General features: G+C 48.9%; 1 protein-coding gene across 11 annotated transcripts in view; it reads right to left on the bottom strand.

Moving 5' to 3' along the window:
• The window catches only part of INPP4A (inositol polyphosphate-4-phosphatase type I A), a 134,257-nt gene that overhangs the window by 49,234 nt on the left and 68,050 nt on the right, over positions 1-16,973 (bottom strand). For all 11 annotated transcript variants that reach the window (XM_084754609.1, XM_084754606.1, XM_084754605.1 and 8 more), the window contains exons 2-9: positions 15,497-15,555; positions 14,181-14,390; positions 13,671-13,715; positions 4,138-4,256; positions 2,199-2,315; positions 1,842-1,921; positions 1,508-1,619; positions 393-483 (exon numbers count right to left, since the gene is read on the bottom strand). In XM_084754609.1, coding sequence (XP_084610735.1) covers positions 393-483; positions 1,508-1,619; positions 1,842-1,921; positions 2,199-2,315; positions 4,138-4,256; positions 13,671-13,715; positions 14,181-14,286 — 670 coding nt within the window. In that variant the 5' untranslated portion in view covers positions 14,287-14,390; positions 15,497-15,555. The remainder of the gene's footprint in view (positions 1-392; positions 484-1,507; positions 1,620-1,841; positions 1,922-2,198; positions 2,316-4,137; positions 4,257-13,670; positions 13,716-14,180; positions 14,391-15,496; positions 15,556-16,973) is intronic.

The raw sequence follows: 16,973 nt of genomic DNA on the forward strand, positions 1-16,973 counted from the left end.
GAAACGGCTACAGACAGACCCGCCTGCAAGGTTCCTCCCACTCAGGCCCTCAGTGACCTCAGCTCTTTCTATCCCAAGAGCACTAACAAGCAAGCAAGCAGAAACAACGAAACCCAAACCCACTTGAACCAGGCCCTGCCAAGTGGCTGTACTGGCCACTCCTCCCCATGTCAGGTAGGACAGAGGTAACTAAAGTGCGGGGAGCTGGGGCAGGGACACTGTCAGCCACCAACACCAGTGTCAAATAGAGTGAAATGACGGAGCCACTTCTCAGGGGACTTCTGACTCCCATGCTGCAGGCAATGCCATGTTGATGAACAGCAGCAGGCAGGTGGCAGCTGGGACATGTGTGTGACAATCACAGAGGGTGGGGAGTAAAGGGTGCTGCTTACCCGATTTCAGTAAGGTGTCTTTTCGTAAAGAAGCATATTTGGATCGGATTCCCAAGGCCTCGGTTAAGCTCTCATCAACAGGCAGAACCATCTGGGTTAGAGACATGCGCAAGAACACTGGGTCTGAGGACTCCAGGGCATCCACAGAAATGGGCCTTGTGCATCACACAAGATCTGGCAGCTGATCATGCAGTGTTGGTCTACTGCACAAGCCACACAACACACACCACACACACACCACACACACACACACACACACACACACACACACACACACACACACACACACACACGTCCCTCCCCATACTGCAGGTATGTCTGCCTTCTAAAGTCACTTCACCTTGGGTGTCGGTGCTGTGGTATCCAAAATTAAAAAGAAGGACGGATGATACCAAGAATATCCTCAGTGCTATGTTTTGAGCATACTTCGGGCAAAATGTTTTTTTTAATGCTTCCCTTGAGCAGGGCGTGGTGGCGCACACCTTTAATCCTAGCACTTGGGAGGCAGAGGCAGGAGGATGGCTGTGAGTTCGAGGCCAGCCTGGTCTACAAAGCAAGTCCAGGACAGCTAAGGCTACATGGAGAAACCCTATCTTGAAAAACAAAGCAAAACAAACAAACAAACAAAAATGCTCCCCTTGACAATGCTGGGCCCTTAAGTTGGAATTCTCATTTGATAACTGGCTGAGTGAGAGACTGTGTGGGCCATGAGGAAGGGGGACAGGAAGGGAGGGTCCCGAGGATGGGAATGTGGAGGGGGTGACTGGGAAGGACACTTACTACAGGGTATAATAGAAGGCAGCGTATGCCTCCATCACCTCTCCACTCGTGCCCTCCCCGCTGCCCCCACATATACTCTAGCAAAGATGTTCTGCTCTCAATCCTGTGCCACAGGAGTGGCCAGTGTGGCTCGGAGAGTGGAGGCCATTCCTGATCAGCCACGCTTTGTATTTCAGAGCGGGAGCCCTTCCGCTCCACGTGGCATCAAAGCCAAGAAAGACCTGGGAGGCCCCTAGAAGGCAGCGTCAGGGAGCAGCCCTTTCTGAGCGCAGACATGCATGAAGACAGTCAACTCTCCCAGGCCTGTGAGGGAGGTGAGAAAGGCACCCACTCACCCTCCCATTGACGGTGTCCAGAGAGCGGGCCACAGGGGGCCTCTGGTCTGACTTCTCCTCCATCTGCCACCCGATCACAGTGACGTTCCCCACTCGGTCACTCTCTGCAGACCTGCAGAAGCATCACCCTGATAAGCGCTGGTTTGGCTGGGCCGCTTCTCTTTTTAAGGCTAAGTTTAGCCATCCTGGGTCATCAGGGTCCTGGGAGCAGCAAGGCGGCTTCCTGATAGGTTCACCTCACCTCTCCTCGGCAGATGCCATGGCCTCCCCCACTAGACAGCCCCTGAGAGGGTGGAAGGGGCAAAACCTCCAAAGGGCTAACGCGAACACCCACCTCAGTGTGAGATGCAGTCTGTGATGCCTGTCCTGGAGCAGATCTTTGACAACGAATGTTCCAGAGCCCAGCAAATACATCTGACAGAGACAGGGAGATGCAACATAAGGACACTCGGCGTCACTCTGGTCCATGTCCCACAGCACAGGGAACTTTGTGGTTCCCGTAACCCCTCCCTCCCACCCTCGCCCCATCGACCCACAACAAGGTTCTGGAAGTGAATTCCAGAGACAAGTATGTTTCGAGATGGGCTCATTCACAAGCAAGGAGTGAACTCAGCCTTGTGCTGCATCGCGCTCGGACCATTACGTAACTGTAAGTGCAGGGAGACTGCCCCGCAGCCACGCGTTACTTAACTGTTCCCTGAGATCTATCTTTGACATCATACACAGACAGCTTGATCTGTGTCATCTGATTGATAAGGGAGTCTTGAAAGAAGGCGATGCTGCTTAGAAAGATGGGGTTGCTGGTTCCCTAGAACAGAAAACAGAGTTGGAGTTCATCTTAAGGAAATGCTTTTGAGCTGCCCGAATGTTTTCAGAAGGAGGAAATCAACACAAATGCTAACGGCAGCACAAGAACCAAAGAAGTCTGCTTCCCACAGAGGAGAATCACTGATCTGACACAAGCACCAGGCGCAGTGCAGAAGCCGCGCCCGGAACTCATGCTAACCCTGACGAGGTCAGGGGGTGCAGTTTCAGGTGTGCTTATATTTAGACTGTCACTTAGGTGCACTCCTTTCAATGTGTGCAAAGGCAGAGGAAAGAGGAAACGGACGGTTTTGGTATTTCTAGGTCCTGTGTCTGGAATAATTAAAAGTGGCTTTTAAGAGCTCTCCTCTTTTAAGAGCCGGTTCTGGTTTCCAGGTCACGGGTGCCTATTTTCTGGCAGCTCTGCCACAGAGCTCCACCTGGCTCTTCTCACTCTTTCAGCGAAGCACAGCGAACAGTCACCGGGCTTTGTACCCGAGTGACGATGCCTCCCGGGCCTCAGCAGCTCCAGGCCCAGTCTCTCAGTGCCCGCTGGGCAGCCCCTCCTTGGGGTTCTGAGGCCTCCTCCAGTCTTCCCTGCCCTGCTGTGCCCTGGGAGGGGTCTGGGATTCAGCCTTGGTGCCCTCTTGTCTGTTGAGCAGGTGTTGACCGGGAGACCACAATCGCCTCTGGTGGCTCTTCCCACACACCTGTTCTTCCCACGCCTTCCTTCCGCTAAAGTCTCCCTCCCCCAGACACCTGTCAGAGACATGACAGAGCTTGCTGCTGCACTGTATCATAAGTGCCCCTGCACAGCCTGCAAAGCGTTGGTTTCTCACACACGCTAAGCAGATATAGCTATTTCCTAAGCCCCGTGGTGCTCCGCTATCGCCCTGCGTCAGAACTATGGACAACCCAGAGCCGGGCCCCCGCCTGGACTCACTGTGAAGACCAACCTAGGAAGCCTGCTTCTGTGTCCTCACCCTGCTACCCTAGTGCCCCCCACATGCTTTCCTGTACGTGGAAGTAACCTGGTCAATTTTGTCCCACCCCACCCCACCTGCGGAAACTCTCAAGGGCCAGAACTGTGCCCTTGTGGGACAGGTACCAACAGTCAGTACAGTGCTTGGCATGAGGCCAGTGCTCAACAGATGCTTAGGCCACATACAGCCTGACTTGGAAATATGCTTCTGAGAGAGACCAGAAGGGGCTGGCGTCTAAATTGGAAAACTTGGTATAAAAGTATATATTACTGAGTGCTTATATAAAAGTATAGAAATACTAAAAAATTTAAAAGTTCAATCTGGTAATTATTCCTATTATAAATAAAACCCTGTGGAATTCCGTATCAGAAACTCTTACATTTTAAACCGTAACTCATATAATGTGCTCAACTAAGAAGATTTTGTAAACTTCCCTAAAGCCATATAAATTTTTAAAAGCACACAACACAAAACACCAAAGATGCAAAAGTGAAAGTTAATAAGGAATACAGATGTGTGCTAGCCTAACAGCCAACACCCTTTCAAGCATCAGTTAATGAGCATAATTCTCTAATCACAGCAGGCAGCTGGAAGTGAAAGGAAGAATTAGGTCTCACCTCTCAAAAATCAATCAGTCTTATTGGATCACTTCTTAAAAACAGCACCCAACAGTTGATCAGAACTCATGAAGGATGTGGCAGACTAAGGGCCACCCAGGGGAGTGTGGCACACAGGATAAATGAACTGGAAACGGAAGTGTAGCTACCGAAGCCCTTCCACCAGGGACACAGGCAACCGTGAGCATGAGGGCTCCCTCGAAGGAGAGGGGCTGGCAGCACCCACCTCAATGATCTCCGTCTGCGCATGCTTCGTCCAGAACGCCTGCGGAGGGGTGGTGACACTCACAGCCACAAAACTATTTGGTTTTCGGTCTAGCGATGGAGTGTGCAGCTCACTACAAGCTACAGAATCAAGATGGGGAGAAAGAATCCTTTTAGGCAGCGTTCTAGTTAGTTCACTGTTCTAAACAAACCCCAGAAGCTTAAAACGACACCCCGCTGGAGACACCATGGTTACACTGGCAGCGAGAAAGGGGGTTTTAGTTTAATTTTTTGCGTTATAATTTTTTATTAATTCATTCATATTACATTTCAATTGTTAGCCCATCCCTTGTATCCTCCCATTCCTCCCTCCCTCCCACTTTCCCCCTCCTCCCCTCCCCTATGACTGTGACTGAGGGGGACCTCCTCCCCCTGTATATGCTCATAGGGTATCAAGTCTCTTCTTGGTAGCCTGCTGTCCTTCCTCTGAGTGCCCCCAGGCCTCCCCATTCAGGGGTCGTGGTCAAATATGGGACACCAGAGTTCATGTGAAAGTCAGACCCCACTCTCCACTCAACTGTGAAGAATGTCCTGTCCATTGGGTAGATTTGGATAGGGGTTTGATGCTCACTGCACGTATTGTCCTTGGCTTGTGCCATAGTTTGAGCAGGACCCCTGGGCCCAGATCCACCCGTCATAGTGTTCTTCTTGCAGTTTTCTAGGATCCTCTGGATCCTTCTATTTCCGCATTCTCCCATACTTCTCTCACCTAGAGTCCCAATAGGATGTCCTCCCCTCTGACCCACTCTCCTAGTAAGTGAAGACTTTCATAGGACATGCCCCTTGGGCTAGTGTCCAGATATAAGTGAGTATATACCATTTGCTTCTCGGTTAACTCACTCATTATGATCATTTCTAGTTCAATCCATTTGTCTACAAATTTCAGGTATATTATCTTCTGGGTATACTCCAAGGAATGAAAATGCTGGGTCTTGAGGAAGCCCTATTCCCAGTCTTCTGAGATAGCACCAGATAGATTTCCAAAGTGGTTGTACTAGTTTGCATTCAGAAAGAGGATTTTAAAAAACTGTCTTCTCATTCTTTTTTGTCTATTTATTTTTTTTCTATCTCAGTAATTTATTCAGATTATATCTCAATTGTTATCCCCTCACTTGTATCTTCCCATTTTTCCCCTCCCTCCCTCTTTCACCATATTCTCCTCCACTAGGTCTGTGACAGAAGGGGACCTCCTCCCCCACCATATAATCACAGCCTATCAGGTCTCACAGCTATCAGGTAGCCTGTTTACCCTTCCCTCTGAGTGCCACCAGGCCTCCCCACCAAGGGGAAGTGGTCAAATAGGGGGCACCAGAGTTCATGTCAGAGTCAATCCCTGCTCTCCACAGAACTGTGGAGAATGTACTGTCCATTGGCTAGATCTGAATAGGGGGGTCTAGGTTTACTGCATGCATTGTCCTTGGTTGGTACAGTAGTTTGAGCAGACCCCTCCTGGGTCTAGATCCGCCAACCTTAATGGTCTTCTTGTAGGTTTGTAGGACCCTCTGGATCCTTCTATTTCCCCATTCTCCCTTACCTCTCTCACCTGGAGTCCCAATCTCCTGCTAAGTGAAGACTTTCAGGGGACATCCATGTTGAACTAGTGTCGAATTATAAGTGAGTATATACCATGTGTATCTTTCTGGGTCTGGGTTAACTCACTCAGGATGATCATTTCTAGTCCCATCCATTTGCCTGCAAATTTCAGGATTTCCTTGTTTTTAATAGCTGAATATTATTTGGACAAAACACAAGTCCAAGTGGATTAAAGCCCTCAACATAAAACCAGAGACACTAAATTTGTTAGAAGAAAAAGTGGGGAAGAGTCTGGAACTCATTGGCACAGGAGACAACTTCCTGAACAGAACTTCACCAGCCCAGGCTCTAAGGTCAACAATTAATAAGTTGGACCTCATGAGGCTGAGAAGCTTCGGTAAGGCAGGAGACACTGTCAACAGAACAAAGGGACAGACTGCAGACTGTGGAAAAAAAGATCTTCCCAGCCCTACATCTGACAAAGGACTGATATCCAAAATATATAAAAAGCTCAAGAAATTAAACACCACCACACCAAATAACCCAATTAAGAAATGGGGCTCAGGAGGCTGGAGAGATGGCTCAGAGGTTAAGAGCACTGTCTGCTCTTCCAGAGGCCCTGAGTTCAATTCCCAGCAACTACATGGTGGCTCACAGCCACATCTGATGCCCTCTTCTGGCCTGCAGGTGTACATGCAGGCAAAGTGTATACATAATAAATAAATAAATAAATAAATAAATCTTTAAAAAAAAAAGAAGAAAAGAAATGGGGCTCAGAATTAAACAGAGAAGTCTCAACAGAGGAATATCGAATGGCCGAGAAACACTTAAAGAAATGCTCAATGTCCTTAGTCATCAGAGAAATGCAAATCAAAATGACTATGAGATTCCATCTTATACCCCTCAGAATGGCTAAGATAAAAAACTCAAGTGACAGCACATGCTGGTAAGGATGTGGAGAAAGGGGATCACTCCTTCCTTGTTGGTGGGAGTGCAAACTAGTACAACCACTTTGGAAATCAATCTGGCGCTTTCTCAGAAAACTGGAAGCAGGTCTACCTCAAGACCCAGCTATTCCACTCCTTGGGATATACTCAGAAGATGCTCTACCACACAACAAGGACATGCTCAACCATGTTCATAGCGGCTGTATTCATAATAGCCAGAGCATGGAAATAGCCTAAGTGTCCCTCAGTAAAAGAATGGATAAAGAAACTGTGGTATATATACACTGTGTCTTCTCATTCTTTCCCCCCCCCCCCCGACACACACACACACACACACACACTAGTGGGGTGGAACCTGTGCCATGGTGGCCTTCTGATTCAGACACCGGCAGCCTCTCTGAGCTCCCAGGTAACATGTGTCTGCATACTGACAGCTGTGGCTGAGAAGCCCTGATAGCCATGAAAATCCCAGCATACAGATGGGGAGGTGTTGTAATAAAATTGAAGTTCTTTAAGCTCTTTTTAAAAGAAAGGGTCAATGCTTGTTTTTAACCCATATCAGCTGTAAGATTTCTTAAATGTTTCTTTTTAGAACTAAACAGGACTAGGAGCATTCTGACTAGACAAATCTGTCTTGCCTGAAAAACATCCCAAGTCTGAAACACATCTATCACAAAAATGACTCAGGAGAGAATCACCACACTGCACTGACTCCCACATGCTCCATGATATAAAATCACCATGAAGGGCGAGAAGAGGCTCAGTCACTGACCTCTAACGCCATTGAAAACAGTACATTTCCTTACAGAAAGATACGGCTGGACGCAGGTTCAATTCTCAGCACCCACGTGGCAGGTGTGCCTCGAACACCACTCCCAGGGAATTCTACGGCCTCTCTGGCCTCCAGCGTTCCAATTCTACAGTGCATGCCCTTAATCTTACCGTACCAGCTACCTTTCCCTATCACACCCATTTTATAGTCACTATTCACTTATTCACAGTTTGTCAATAAGTCCTGGTTTGGACTCTCATTTTCTTCGACTGTGGATTTCTATCTGGAATCGTCTGTCTGCTCCTGGGCACCCCACAGCACTGCTGAGACCACAAGGCTAGGGAGGGGCTGACACAACGTTTCAGCTTGTATGGTTTGAAAATATCTTACTGCACCTGGATGATTGAAGGGTATTTTCCCTAGGTAGTTATTTTCTCTAAGATCTTTAAATATATTTGTCTCAGAGTTTCTATTTTTTCCCACTATAAAACTGACAGTCAATGTAATTACTGTTATGTTGAGCACAGTTTTTCCAAGATTGGCTTCCAATAGTTCTACTATGATATACCTAGAAACCTTTTTGACTTTATTAGCTTGAAAGAAATGCTCAACTATAAATACTAAACACTTCTTTGTTTTATCTTGGATACAACTGTGGTTTCTATGGGATTGTTAGCTTGTTTTTGAGACAAGATCTTACTATGTAGCCCTGGCTGGAACTGACTTCAGAGACTAAGGAGGACTTGAACTCAGGGACTGACCTGTCTCTCCCAAGTGCTAGATTTATAGGTGTGTTCACCATGCCCAGCCCTGCTATGGTTTTTAATACTGTAAACTTTTTTTTTTCTATTGTTTCATTTCTCTGTCATCATTTTGGAAGTTTCATTTTCTCCTATACCTAAAATCACCAATTTTCTCTTCAATTGTTTCAAATTCGCTTTTTAATTTTTAACCTATCCATAGATTTTCAGCTTTGGTTATTCTATGTCTTAATTCTGTAATGCTCATTTGGTTCATATGCACAACCCTCTCCATTGCTGGCTTCCATGACTATGTCTGAGCTACGCAAAGGCCCCGGCCCTGTCATGCACTGCCTGGCTTCTCTTTTAAGTATCCATTTTGTGGTAAGCTTTTCTGGCCAGCAACATGTTAGTGTTGCCTTCTTCAGCTAGGTATGAAAAGAAACTACTTGATTTTCGTTGCTGCTGCTGTAGTCATGGTGGTAAGGATGGGATCCGAGCTGCAGATGCAGCAGCAGGTGATCTACCACTGAGCTCCAAGCCCTGGCCCAACCTGATTGCTCTGACTGACATTCGGGGGGGGGGGGGGGGGGGTTCTATTAGTAAACTCTGGCTTTGGCCAAAAAGAGCCAAGCCCTAGAGGTGTGTGTGTGTGTGTGTGTGTGTGTGTGTGTGTGTGTGTGTGTGTGTGTGTGTGCACGCGCACAGAAACTAGTCAAGTAATGATAGTTATCTTAAGAATGGGGCTATGTAAGGTCTCTGGTTTTGCTGAATATATAATTCTAGGTTGGCTGCCTTTTAAAGAATTTGCAGTGCAATGTTGGAGGTTTCAGGAGACACCTACTCGTAGACACACTGGGCCTTCAGCAGCCCTTCTACTAGGGCGAGCCCTGGGCCTGCTGCTCCTCTTTCCGTCTCTCTCATCGCTCATCTCTCAGTTGCCACAGGTTACAAGCAGAGGCTGTCTTCTCTCTCACTCGAAAGCCTGCCTGCTAACACTCTGGAGCTGGGGCTGCTCCCTCATTGCACGACTCAGTCTTCAGCAGCGCTCATTTTGCTTTGCGGTGTTTTTAAGACAATTCACCACCCCGTGCTGCATAACCACTACAACTGTCTACGTCCTTAATCTGGCCACATTCCAAGAGAAAAATCTATAGCCACCAGCAAGCACTGCCCACTCCTCTTCTCCAGCCTCCAGGAAGCACGAACCTCCTTCTACGTAGACCTGCCTCCTCTGGACATTTTCTGTAACAGGAACGCGTAGCCTACACACTTGGTGGCTGGCTCCTCCCACTTGGCAGCTTTGGGGGCCTCACTAATGCTACAGCAAGTGTCACTACTTTGCCCGAATGAACACGCCACATACTGTTCATCAGTTAGTGGATGTTTTGATTGCTTCTGCCTCTTGGTTACTACAAATGATACTGTAAACACCTGTGGATTAGTTCTTGCTGAACATAGGGCCTCGTCTGTTTTAAATGATTTTGGTTAACATCTAATTCTAGGTTGGCTGCCTTTCTAAGAACTTGAGTGTTTCCCTACTGCTTCTGAACTTCCTCCCTCTCCTTTCCCCTCCTGCTCTTCTTCCCTCTCCCTGGCCTCTGGCATTTTTAAGCAGGATCTAAATGTAAAGCACACACTTTTTTGCTGCTTTTTAAATTCTGTCCTTGACTTTCTACAGTTTAGCTAGGATGAGTGCAGGTGTGGTTCTCTTTGGAGTTTATCTCAGCTCCAAAAAGAACATTTAGCAAGTTTTATCATGACAAAATGTCAGAAAATGGGAAATGAAGATATTAAAATCATCCAGATGGGGCTGGTGAGATGGCAGTGCCTGCTGCTCTACCTCGACTGCTAGAGTTCAGAGCCTAGTACCCAGGTCTGGCTGCTCTCAAATGCCAGGATCTCCAGTGCCAAGGGATCTGGTGCCATCATCAGGCCTCTGTAGGCACAAGCACAAGCACAGACACAGACACACACAGACACGCGCACGCGCACGTGCACACACACACACACACACACACACACACACACACACACTTGTAAAATACATGAAGCCCGGATCCCATTTTTACCACCATGACCATGGCAGCAGCAACCAAAATCAACAGCTGTTTCTTTTCATGCCGCAGCTCAAGAAGGCAACACTAACATGGGAGGCAAACAAGAAGCTGTCCAGAAAAGCTTACCAGAAAATGGATACTTAAGAGACAAGCCAAGGGGCTAGAGAGTTGGCTCAGTGGTTAAGAGCACTGGCTGCTCTTCCAAAAGTCCCGGGTTCAATTACTAGCACCCACATGGCAGCTCACAACTGTCTGTAACTCCAAGATCTGACACTCTCACACCAATGTACATAGATTTAAAAATTAAATAAAAATATTAAAAAAAAAAAAAAAAAAAAGAGACAAGCCAAGCAGCGCATGACAGGACCGGGGCCTTTGCAAAGCTTGGACGCAGTCATGGAAGCCAGCAATGGAGAGGGTTGTGTGTGTGTCTGAGGATGTCTGCATGCTCAGAAAGAACTGAGGAGATTATGAGACTACCTACCTTTAGTGTTCACCATGAACAGGAAGTGAACTCTGAAGTCATGTGCCAACATGCACACTGGCAAAAATCACACCAAAAGTCTCTACTTCTTGAGCTTTTAAATTTTTTCTATCCAGCTAGTATGAGATCTCTGTGAATTCTATGCCAGCCAGGGCTACACAGTGACACTCTGTCTCCAATAAATACACACACACACACACACACACACACACACACACACACACACACACACGGATAAGCTAGTAACAAGAGTGGTGGCAGCAGAAATCACTGAGGAAGGGGAGAATTTGATTTCCAAAGTTGCTACATCACATTGCTCAAAATGTCTCATCTTTAACCAACATTTATGAAACATGGAAAATAAAACACACAAGAGAAACATTGCTCATACGTGGATGAATTCAATAACTAAAAAACAATCAGCAGTAGAGAAGGGAGGGGGCTATGATCAGGATGTTAAGTGGATAAATAAATTAATTTTTAAAATAGTGAAGAGTGCCCTTCCCTGAGGGGAACACGGTGTTTGAGTTATTAGGAGAGTAGGTGACATTCGAGGAAATGTCTTATTAAATAGAGTCCATCAGTGGAGGAACTGAGGTCATAAAACCAGCCACATAGAGAATACTCAAAAGTGCAACAGGACTGAAAAAGTCATTAAGAGGGGCTTAACTGTGGGCAGATAAAAAAAAAGAGTTGGCATACTTGGGGAGATATCAGCTAAGATTACTTAGAAATAATAAGAAGCAAAGAAAGAAAGAAAAAGAAGAAAAAGTAGTGTCAGAGGTCCCTGAAGATAGGTCATCAAGTTCTCCAACACAGGCTTAGTCAGAGTCCTGAAAGGAGAGGGAAAACAAACACTGACAACATAACGGCCAGGCTCTTCCCAGAGTGGATGGAAAACAAGATGCCTGAGAGGTATTTTTAAACTAGACTCACATTCTTCAGTTCTAAAGGATTTCTTGTATTATTTTTAGACTTCCTCTTTGCACTCACTTTTCCGTTTTCTCTTAAAAGATGGCATCCTGGCCTGTCCAGCCCGCTCCTGTTCCCTGTGTTGCTTGCTGAGACAGTTCCTGGGATATCTCCAGGCCTACTGGGTTTGTAAAGCTCACCTGTGATTGTCCTTTGTTGTCCAGCTGCTTTTTATAAGCAGTGCCCTGCTAGGGAGCACATGCAGGCACATCTTCCTTTCTTTTTCTTTTTTAAAATTTGAGAAAGGGTTTCTCTCTGTGTAGCCCTGGCTTTCCTGGACTCGCCTTGCAAACAAAGCTGGTCTCGAACTTACAAACTTAGAGATCCATCTGCAGCCTCCATCTCCCCAAGTCCTGGGATTACAAGCCTGTACCACAGAGGCCAGCACATCCTCCTTTCTTAAAGGTGCAAGTCACAATTTCTTTGGCACTTTCCACTTCTGCAGCGCCTGTTTCATCCGAGTTCCCTTGCTTCACGCTGCAGGCCTATCACAGGGGGCTGCAGGCCTATCACAGGGGCTGCAGGCCTATCACAGGGGGCTGCTGGCCTATCACAGGGGGCTGCTGGCCTATCACAGGGGGCTGCTGGCCTATCACAGGGGGCTGCTGGCCTAGCACAGGGGGCTGCTGGCCTATCACAGGGGGCTGCTGGCCTATCACAGGGGGCTGCTGGCCTATCACAGGGGGCTGCTGGCCTATCACAGGGGGCTGCTGGCCTATCACAGGGGGCTGCTGGCCTATCACAGGGGGCTGCTGGCCTATCACAGGGGCTGCTGGCCTATCACAGGGGGCTGCTGGCCTATCACAGGGGGCTGCTGGCCTATCACAGGGGGCTGCAGGCCTATCACAGGGGCTGCAGGCCTATCACAGGGGCTGCAAGCCTATCACAGGGGGCTGCAGGCCTATCACAGGGGCTGCAGGCCTATCACAGGGGGCTGCTGGCCTATCACAGGGGGCTGCTGGCCTATCACAGGGGGCTGCTGGCCTATCACAGGGGGCTGCTGGCCTATCACAGGGGCTGCTGGCCTATCACAGGGGGCTGCTGGCCTATCACAGGGGGCTGTAGGCCTATCACAGGGGGCTGCTGGCCTATCACAGGGGGCTGCTGGCCTATCACAGGGGGCTGCTGGCCTATCACAGGGGGCTGCTGGCCTATCACAGGGGGCTGCTGGCCTATCACAGGGGGCTGCTGGCCTATCACAGGGGGCTGCAGGCCTATCACAGGGGCTGCAGGCCTATCACAGGGGCTGCAAGCCTATCACAGGGGGCTGCAGGCCTATCACAGGGGCTGCAGGCCTATCACAGGGGGCTGCTGGCCTATCACAGGGGCTGCAAGCCTATCACAGGGGGCTGCTGGCCTATCACAGGGGGCTGCTGGCCTTTCGCTTCTTTTGTTTTCTTCTAAATCACTTTTAAGATACACATTTCTTACCGCACACACGCATTTTAAGTGCACAGCTCAATGGCTTTTATAGGTCCCTGTCTCTATGCAGCCACTCCCACTGCTAAGGTGAGAACACTGCCGCCCGCCATCCCTACCACTAAAGGGAACCTGAGCCCAAACTCTCGCGTCTTCCCTCCTTTGCCCCTGTCCATTCTGCCAGGTGTAAGCCTCCACTCAGGTGACACTTCCTATAGAAAGTGACCGCCCACTCCCTCCAAAGAGACAAGTGACTGGTAGCAGATAGGACAGTGTGGCCAGCCACACTTAGCCTGCCCTGTGCACACAACTGAGCAAACGCTTCATTCTTAAGACATGGACACTTGCCCCCACAAAAAGACTGACACCCCAGTGTCAACTCCAACTTTACTCATAAGAGTCTGATCTGAGCACAACTCAGATCTCCATCAGCAGGCAGCTCAATCACAGAAGAGCAGTCAGCTGCGAGAAGCCGTCTCTGCATCTCCTCAGAAACAGCTCAGCGCTGTGCTGACAGCCTAGAGACAGACTGACGGTGACTACAAACAAGCAGGAGAGAGGCACCCACCTAAGCTGAATTCTAAAATGGGCTCGTCCGGGTCTTGGATATTTCCTGGTAGAAGAGAAATGACAGGAAAAAGTCACCCAAAATAAATCTTCCCCCGGAATGTAGATTGTATTTGTTTTGTACAAAAATGGAAACAAGAAACACTAATTCCTAGAGCCCACCCCCAAAATGTTACAGTAGATGATTTCTAATCTTTTAAACAGTTTAGAGATTCTGAAAAAACTCTCAGACCCGTTCCATTCTGCCTACTCGAAGACAAGCCCAGGGGGCTTGCCCAAACTGGAAAAACAAAAACAGAAAAACAAGACAATCAGTTTCACCAGACCAGTTCCCAGAAGCGCTAGCTGTCCCTTCTGTGTCCTGCTCCAACCAGAAGGCTACCACAGCAGGACACCCTGTCTCTAAGGCCTGGTCACCAGCTACCTCATGCCCTGCCAACACTGTTACAGCAGGCAGCCTGCATCCCTCACGTTCATGCATACATGTCTAGTACAGACCTGTGAGGCTCACCTGCCAGAGAGAGGCCCACCATGTCAGCCGCCACATCGATGGTGGAAGCCCGCTGCATCGCACGGGCCCTGGCCCCATGGCGAGGGCTGTGCTCTCTTGCTGTCATGTTGTCATTGGTGAGGATATGCTTCTTGTTCCTGGGTCACACCTCACCTGATTCCCCGAGGAAGAGCCGTCTCCGGGCCTTGGAGTCCTAAGGTGGAAGCAGCCCTGAGACATGGAAGCAAACACTGATCAGAGCCTGCAGTGTGCCAGTGAAGAAACTGTGTTCCTATGGGAAGAGAACAGGACCTAACCCTGGCGAGATGCTGAGGCCAGTGTCTTGTGACAGTGTGGAACTGGCTCAGATGTCTGACACTGTTTACTCTGCTCCTCCTCCCCATTTCTCTACCCGGGGGTCCACTTTTAACAAGGTGGGCCGCAATACATGATGGCCTAACTATAATCACAGGACAAGGCTTTCACGAGCTCCTTATTGCTCTCTAGCGCCCTCCTATTGGCAGGTGTCACAGATCTTTACACTCTTCTATGAGCTTCTATGAGCTCCCACAGCACAGCCTCGGCTAGAAGGACAAAGACTGTGTGAAGACCTCTGCTGCCCAGGGCACTGCCCACCTTCGAAGCAGACTGAGACAAAGCTTGAAGCTCCAGCGTGACTTTCTAGCCAAGTCCTGGTGTGCCTTGGTCTCAAGACTTTCCCAAAGCATCAAGTGATAATCTACCCTTAACCAAAGGGGAGGATGTTGGGGATGGGAGAGGCTGTGACAGAACTCCACTGCAGCTGAGTCTGACTGAGTGAGGCTGTCCTGGCTCAGCACAGAGCTCCCACTATGTTTCATGTTTAACAGCAAGAGCGGAGCTTCAGGCTTATCCAACCCCATGTACACTAAGCCCTGCTGGTTCTAGAAGGGACTAGCCTTCACAAGTTAGGATAGCTAACAGAGCCATTAGCCTTGTGAAGACAACCCTCTCTAAGGTGTCCATAGACCCAAACACACCATCTCCTGCCCACACTTAAAGACCCAGGCTACTGCTCAAGTCAATTCACACCATCTCCTGCTCACACCTGAAGACCTGGGTTACTGCTCAAGTCAATTCACACCATCTCCTGCTCACACCTGAAGACCTAGGTTACTGCTCAAGTCAATTCACACCATCTCCTGTTCACACCTGAAGACCTGGGCTACTGTTCAAGTCAATTCACACCATCTCCTGTTCACACCTGAAGACCTGGGCTACTGCTCCAGTCAATTCACACCATCTTCTGCTCACACTTGAAGACCTAGCCTACTCCCCAAGTTTAAGAAGTGACTTACCAGACATGTTCGCTTTTGGATCACGAGGCATTGCTTCATAGGACACCCAAATCCATCATCTAGAAACAGAACAGCACAATTTGATGAGCACACCAAGCATCAAGCTCCCAAGCGCATGACACCCAGAATGGTAGCAAGCCAACAGTTATATCTAACTTTTCACCCAAAAGAATGAGAAGGAAAAATGTACATTTCCTTCCACTCCAAGGATTATCTGTCATGGAGTATGGGCCTACCCTGAAGATCCAAGAGGAAAATGTGGTTCAGAGAAAGTGAGGAAAGCTAGGTCCTGGCTTGCCCTCTCACCAGGCACAGAGCCTGGGGGGGGGGGGGGGGGGCTGCAGTGCAGCTCTGCAGCTCTGCTCTCTGGTGTCTATGATAAGGCTACCTGTACTGTCTCATAGAACTACAGTGAGAACCCAATCCATAGTCGTGGGAGGGGGCTCAGTGCACTGTACCGGGCCACCACTGCACGGTGAGCAGGTACTTTCCTGTAGAACGGACCACTCAGGCCAGGGACTGCCCCGAGCCATTTCAGCAGGTCTCAGGGCCCAGCAAGTTCTTTTGCAGGCTGCGCTTGTAACTTCCTCCTGGGGTACCCAAAGTTCTCTGTCCTGTGAGCCTCAGCCAACAGGGCTACAGACTGGCTGGAGAGCCACTCTAGATATTGCTAAAAGGAAGAAATTACTCACTGGTCTGCTATTACCAAAAGACACACAAGTAAAACCATTTGCAAGGCAAACATTGAAACTTAGAAAGCACCAAGACTACCTCCACGGCTGATCTTGTCTTATCACAACCTTGAACCACAGCAGGAGAGGCTCAGCTGAGGCGTTATATAGATTGTGTTGGTCTGTGGGCAAGCCTGTGGCAGATGCTCCTGACAGCTACCTGACCCCACCCACTGTGGGCAGTGCCATCTCCCACTGAAGAAAGCTAGCTGAGAAAGCGGTCGGTCAGTGACCAAGCATGCACCTGCTTCTCTGCCTCTGCCTGCTTGAGCTCCGGCTTTGGCTACCCCACCCAGCCTATAATGTGATGTCCGGCTTTGGCTACCCCACCCAGCCTATAATGTGATGTCCGGCTTTGGCTACCCCACCCAGCCTATAATGTGATGTCCGGCTTTGGCTACCCCACCCAGCCTATAAAGTGATGTCCGGCTTTGGCTACCCCACCCAGCCTATAATGTGATGTCCGGCTTTGGCTACCCCCACCCAGCCTATAAAGTGATGTCCGGCTTTGGCTACCCCCACCCAGCCTATAATGTGATGTCCGGCTTTGGCTACCCCACCCAGCCTATAATGTGATGTCCGGCTTTGGCTACCCCACCCAGCCTATAATGTGATGTCCGGCTTTGGCTATCCCCACCCAGCCTATAATGTGATGTCCGGCTTTGGCTACCCCCACCCAGCCTATAAAGTGATGTCCGGCTTTGGCTACCCCCACCCAGCCTATAATGTGATGCCCTTTGAACTGT

The sequence above is a fragment of the Acomys minous genome (genome assembly GCF_964271855.1).
Source record: "Acomys minous genome assembly, chromosome: 13".
Classification (NCBI taxonomy): Eukaryota; Metazoa; Chordata; class Mammalia; order Rodentia; family Muridae; genus Acomys; species Acomys minous.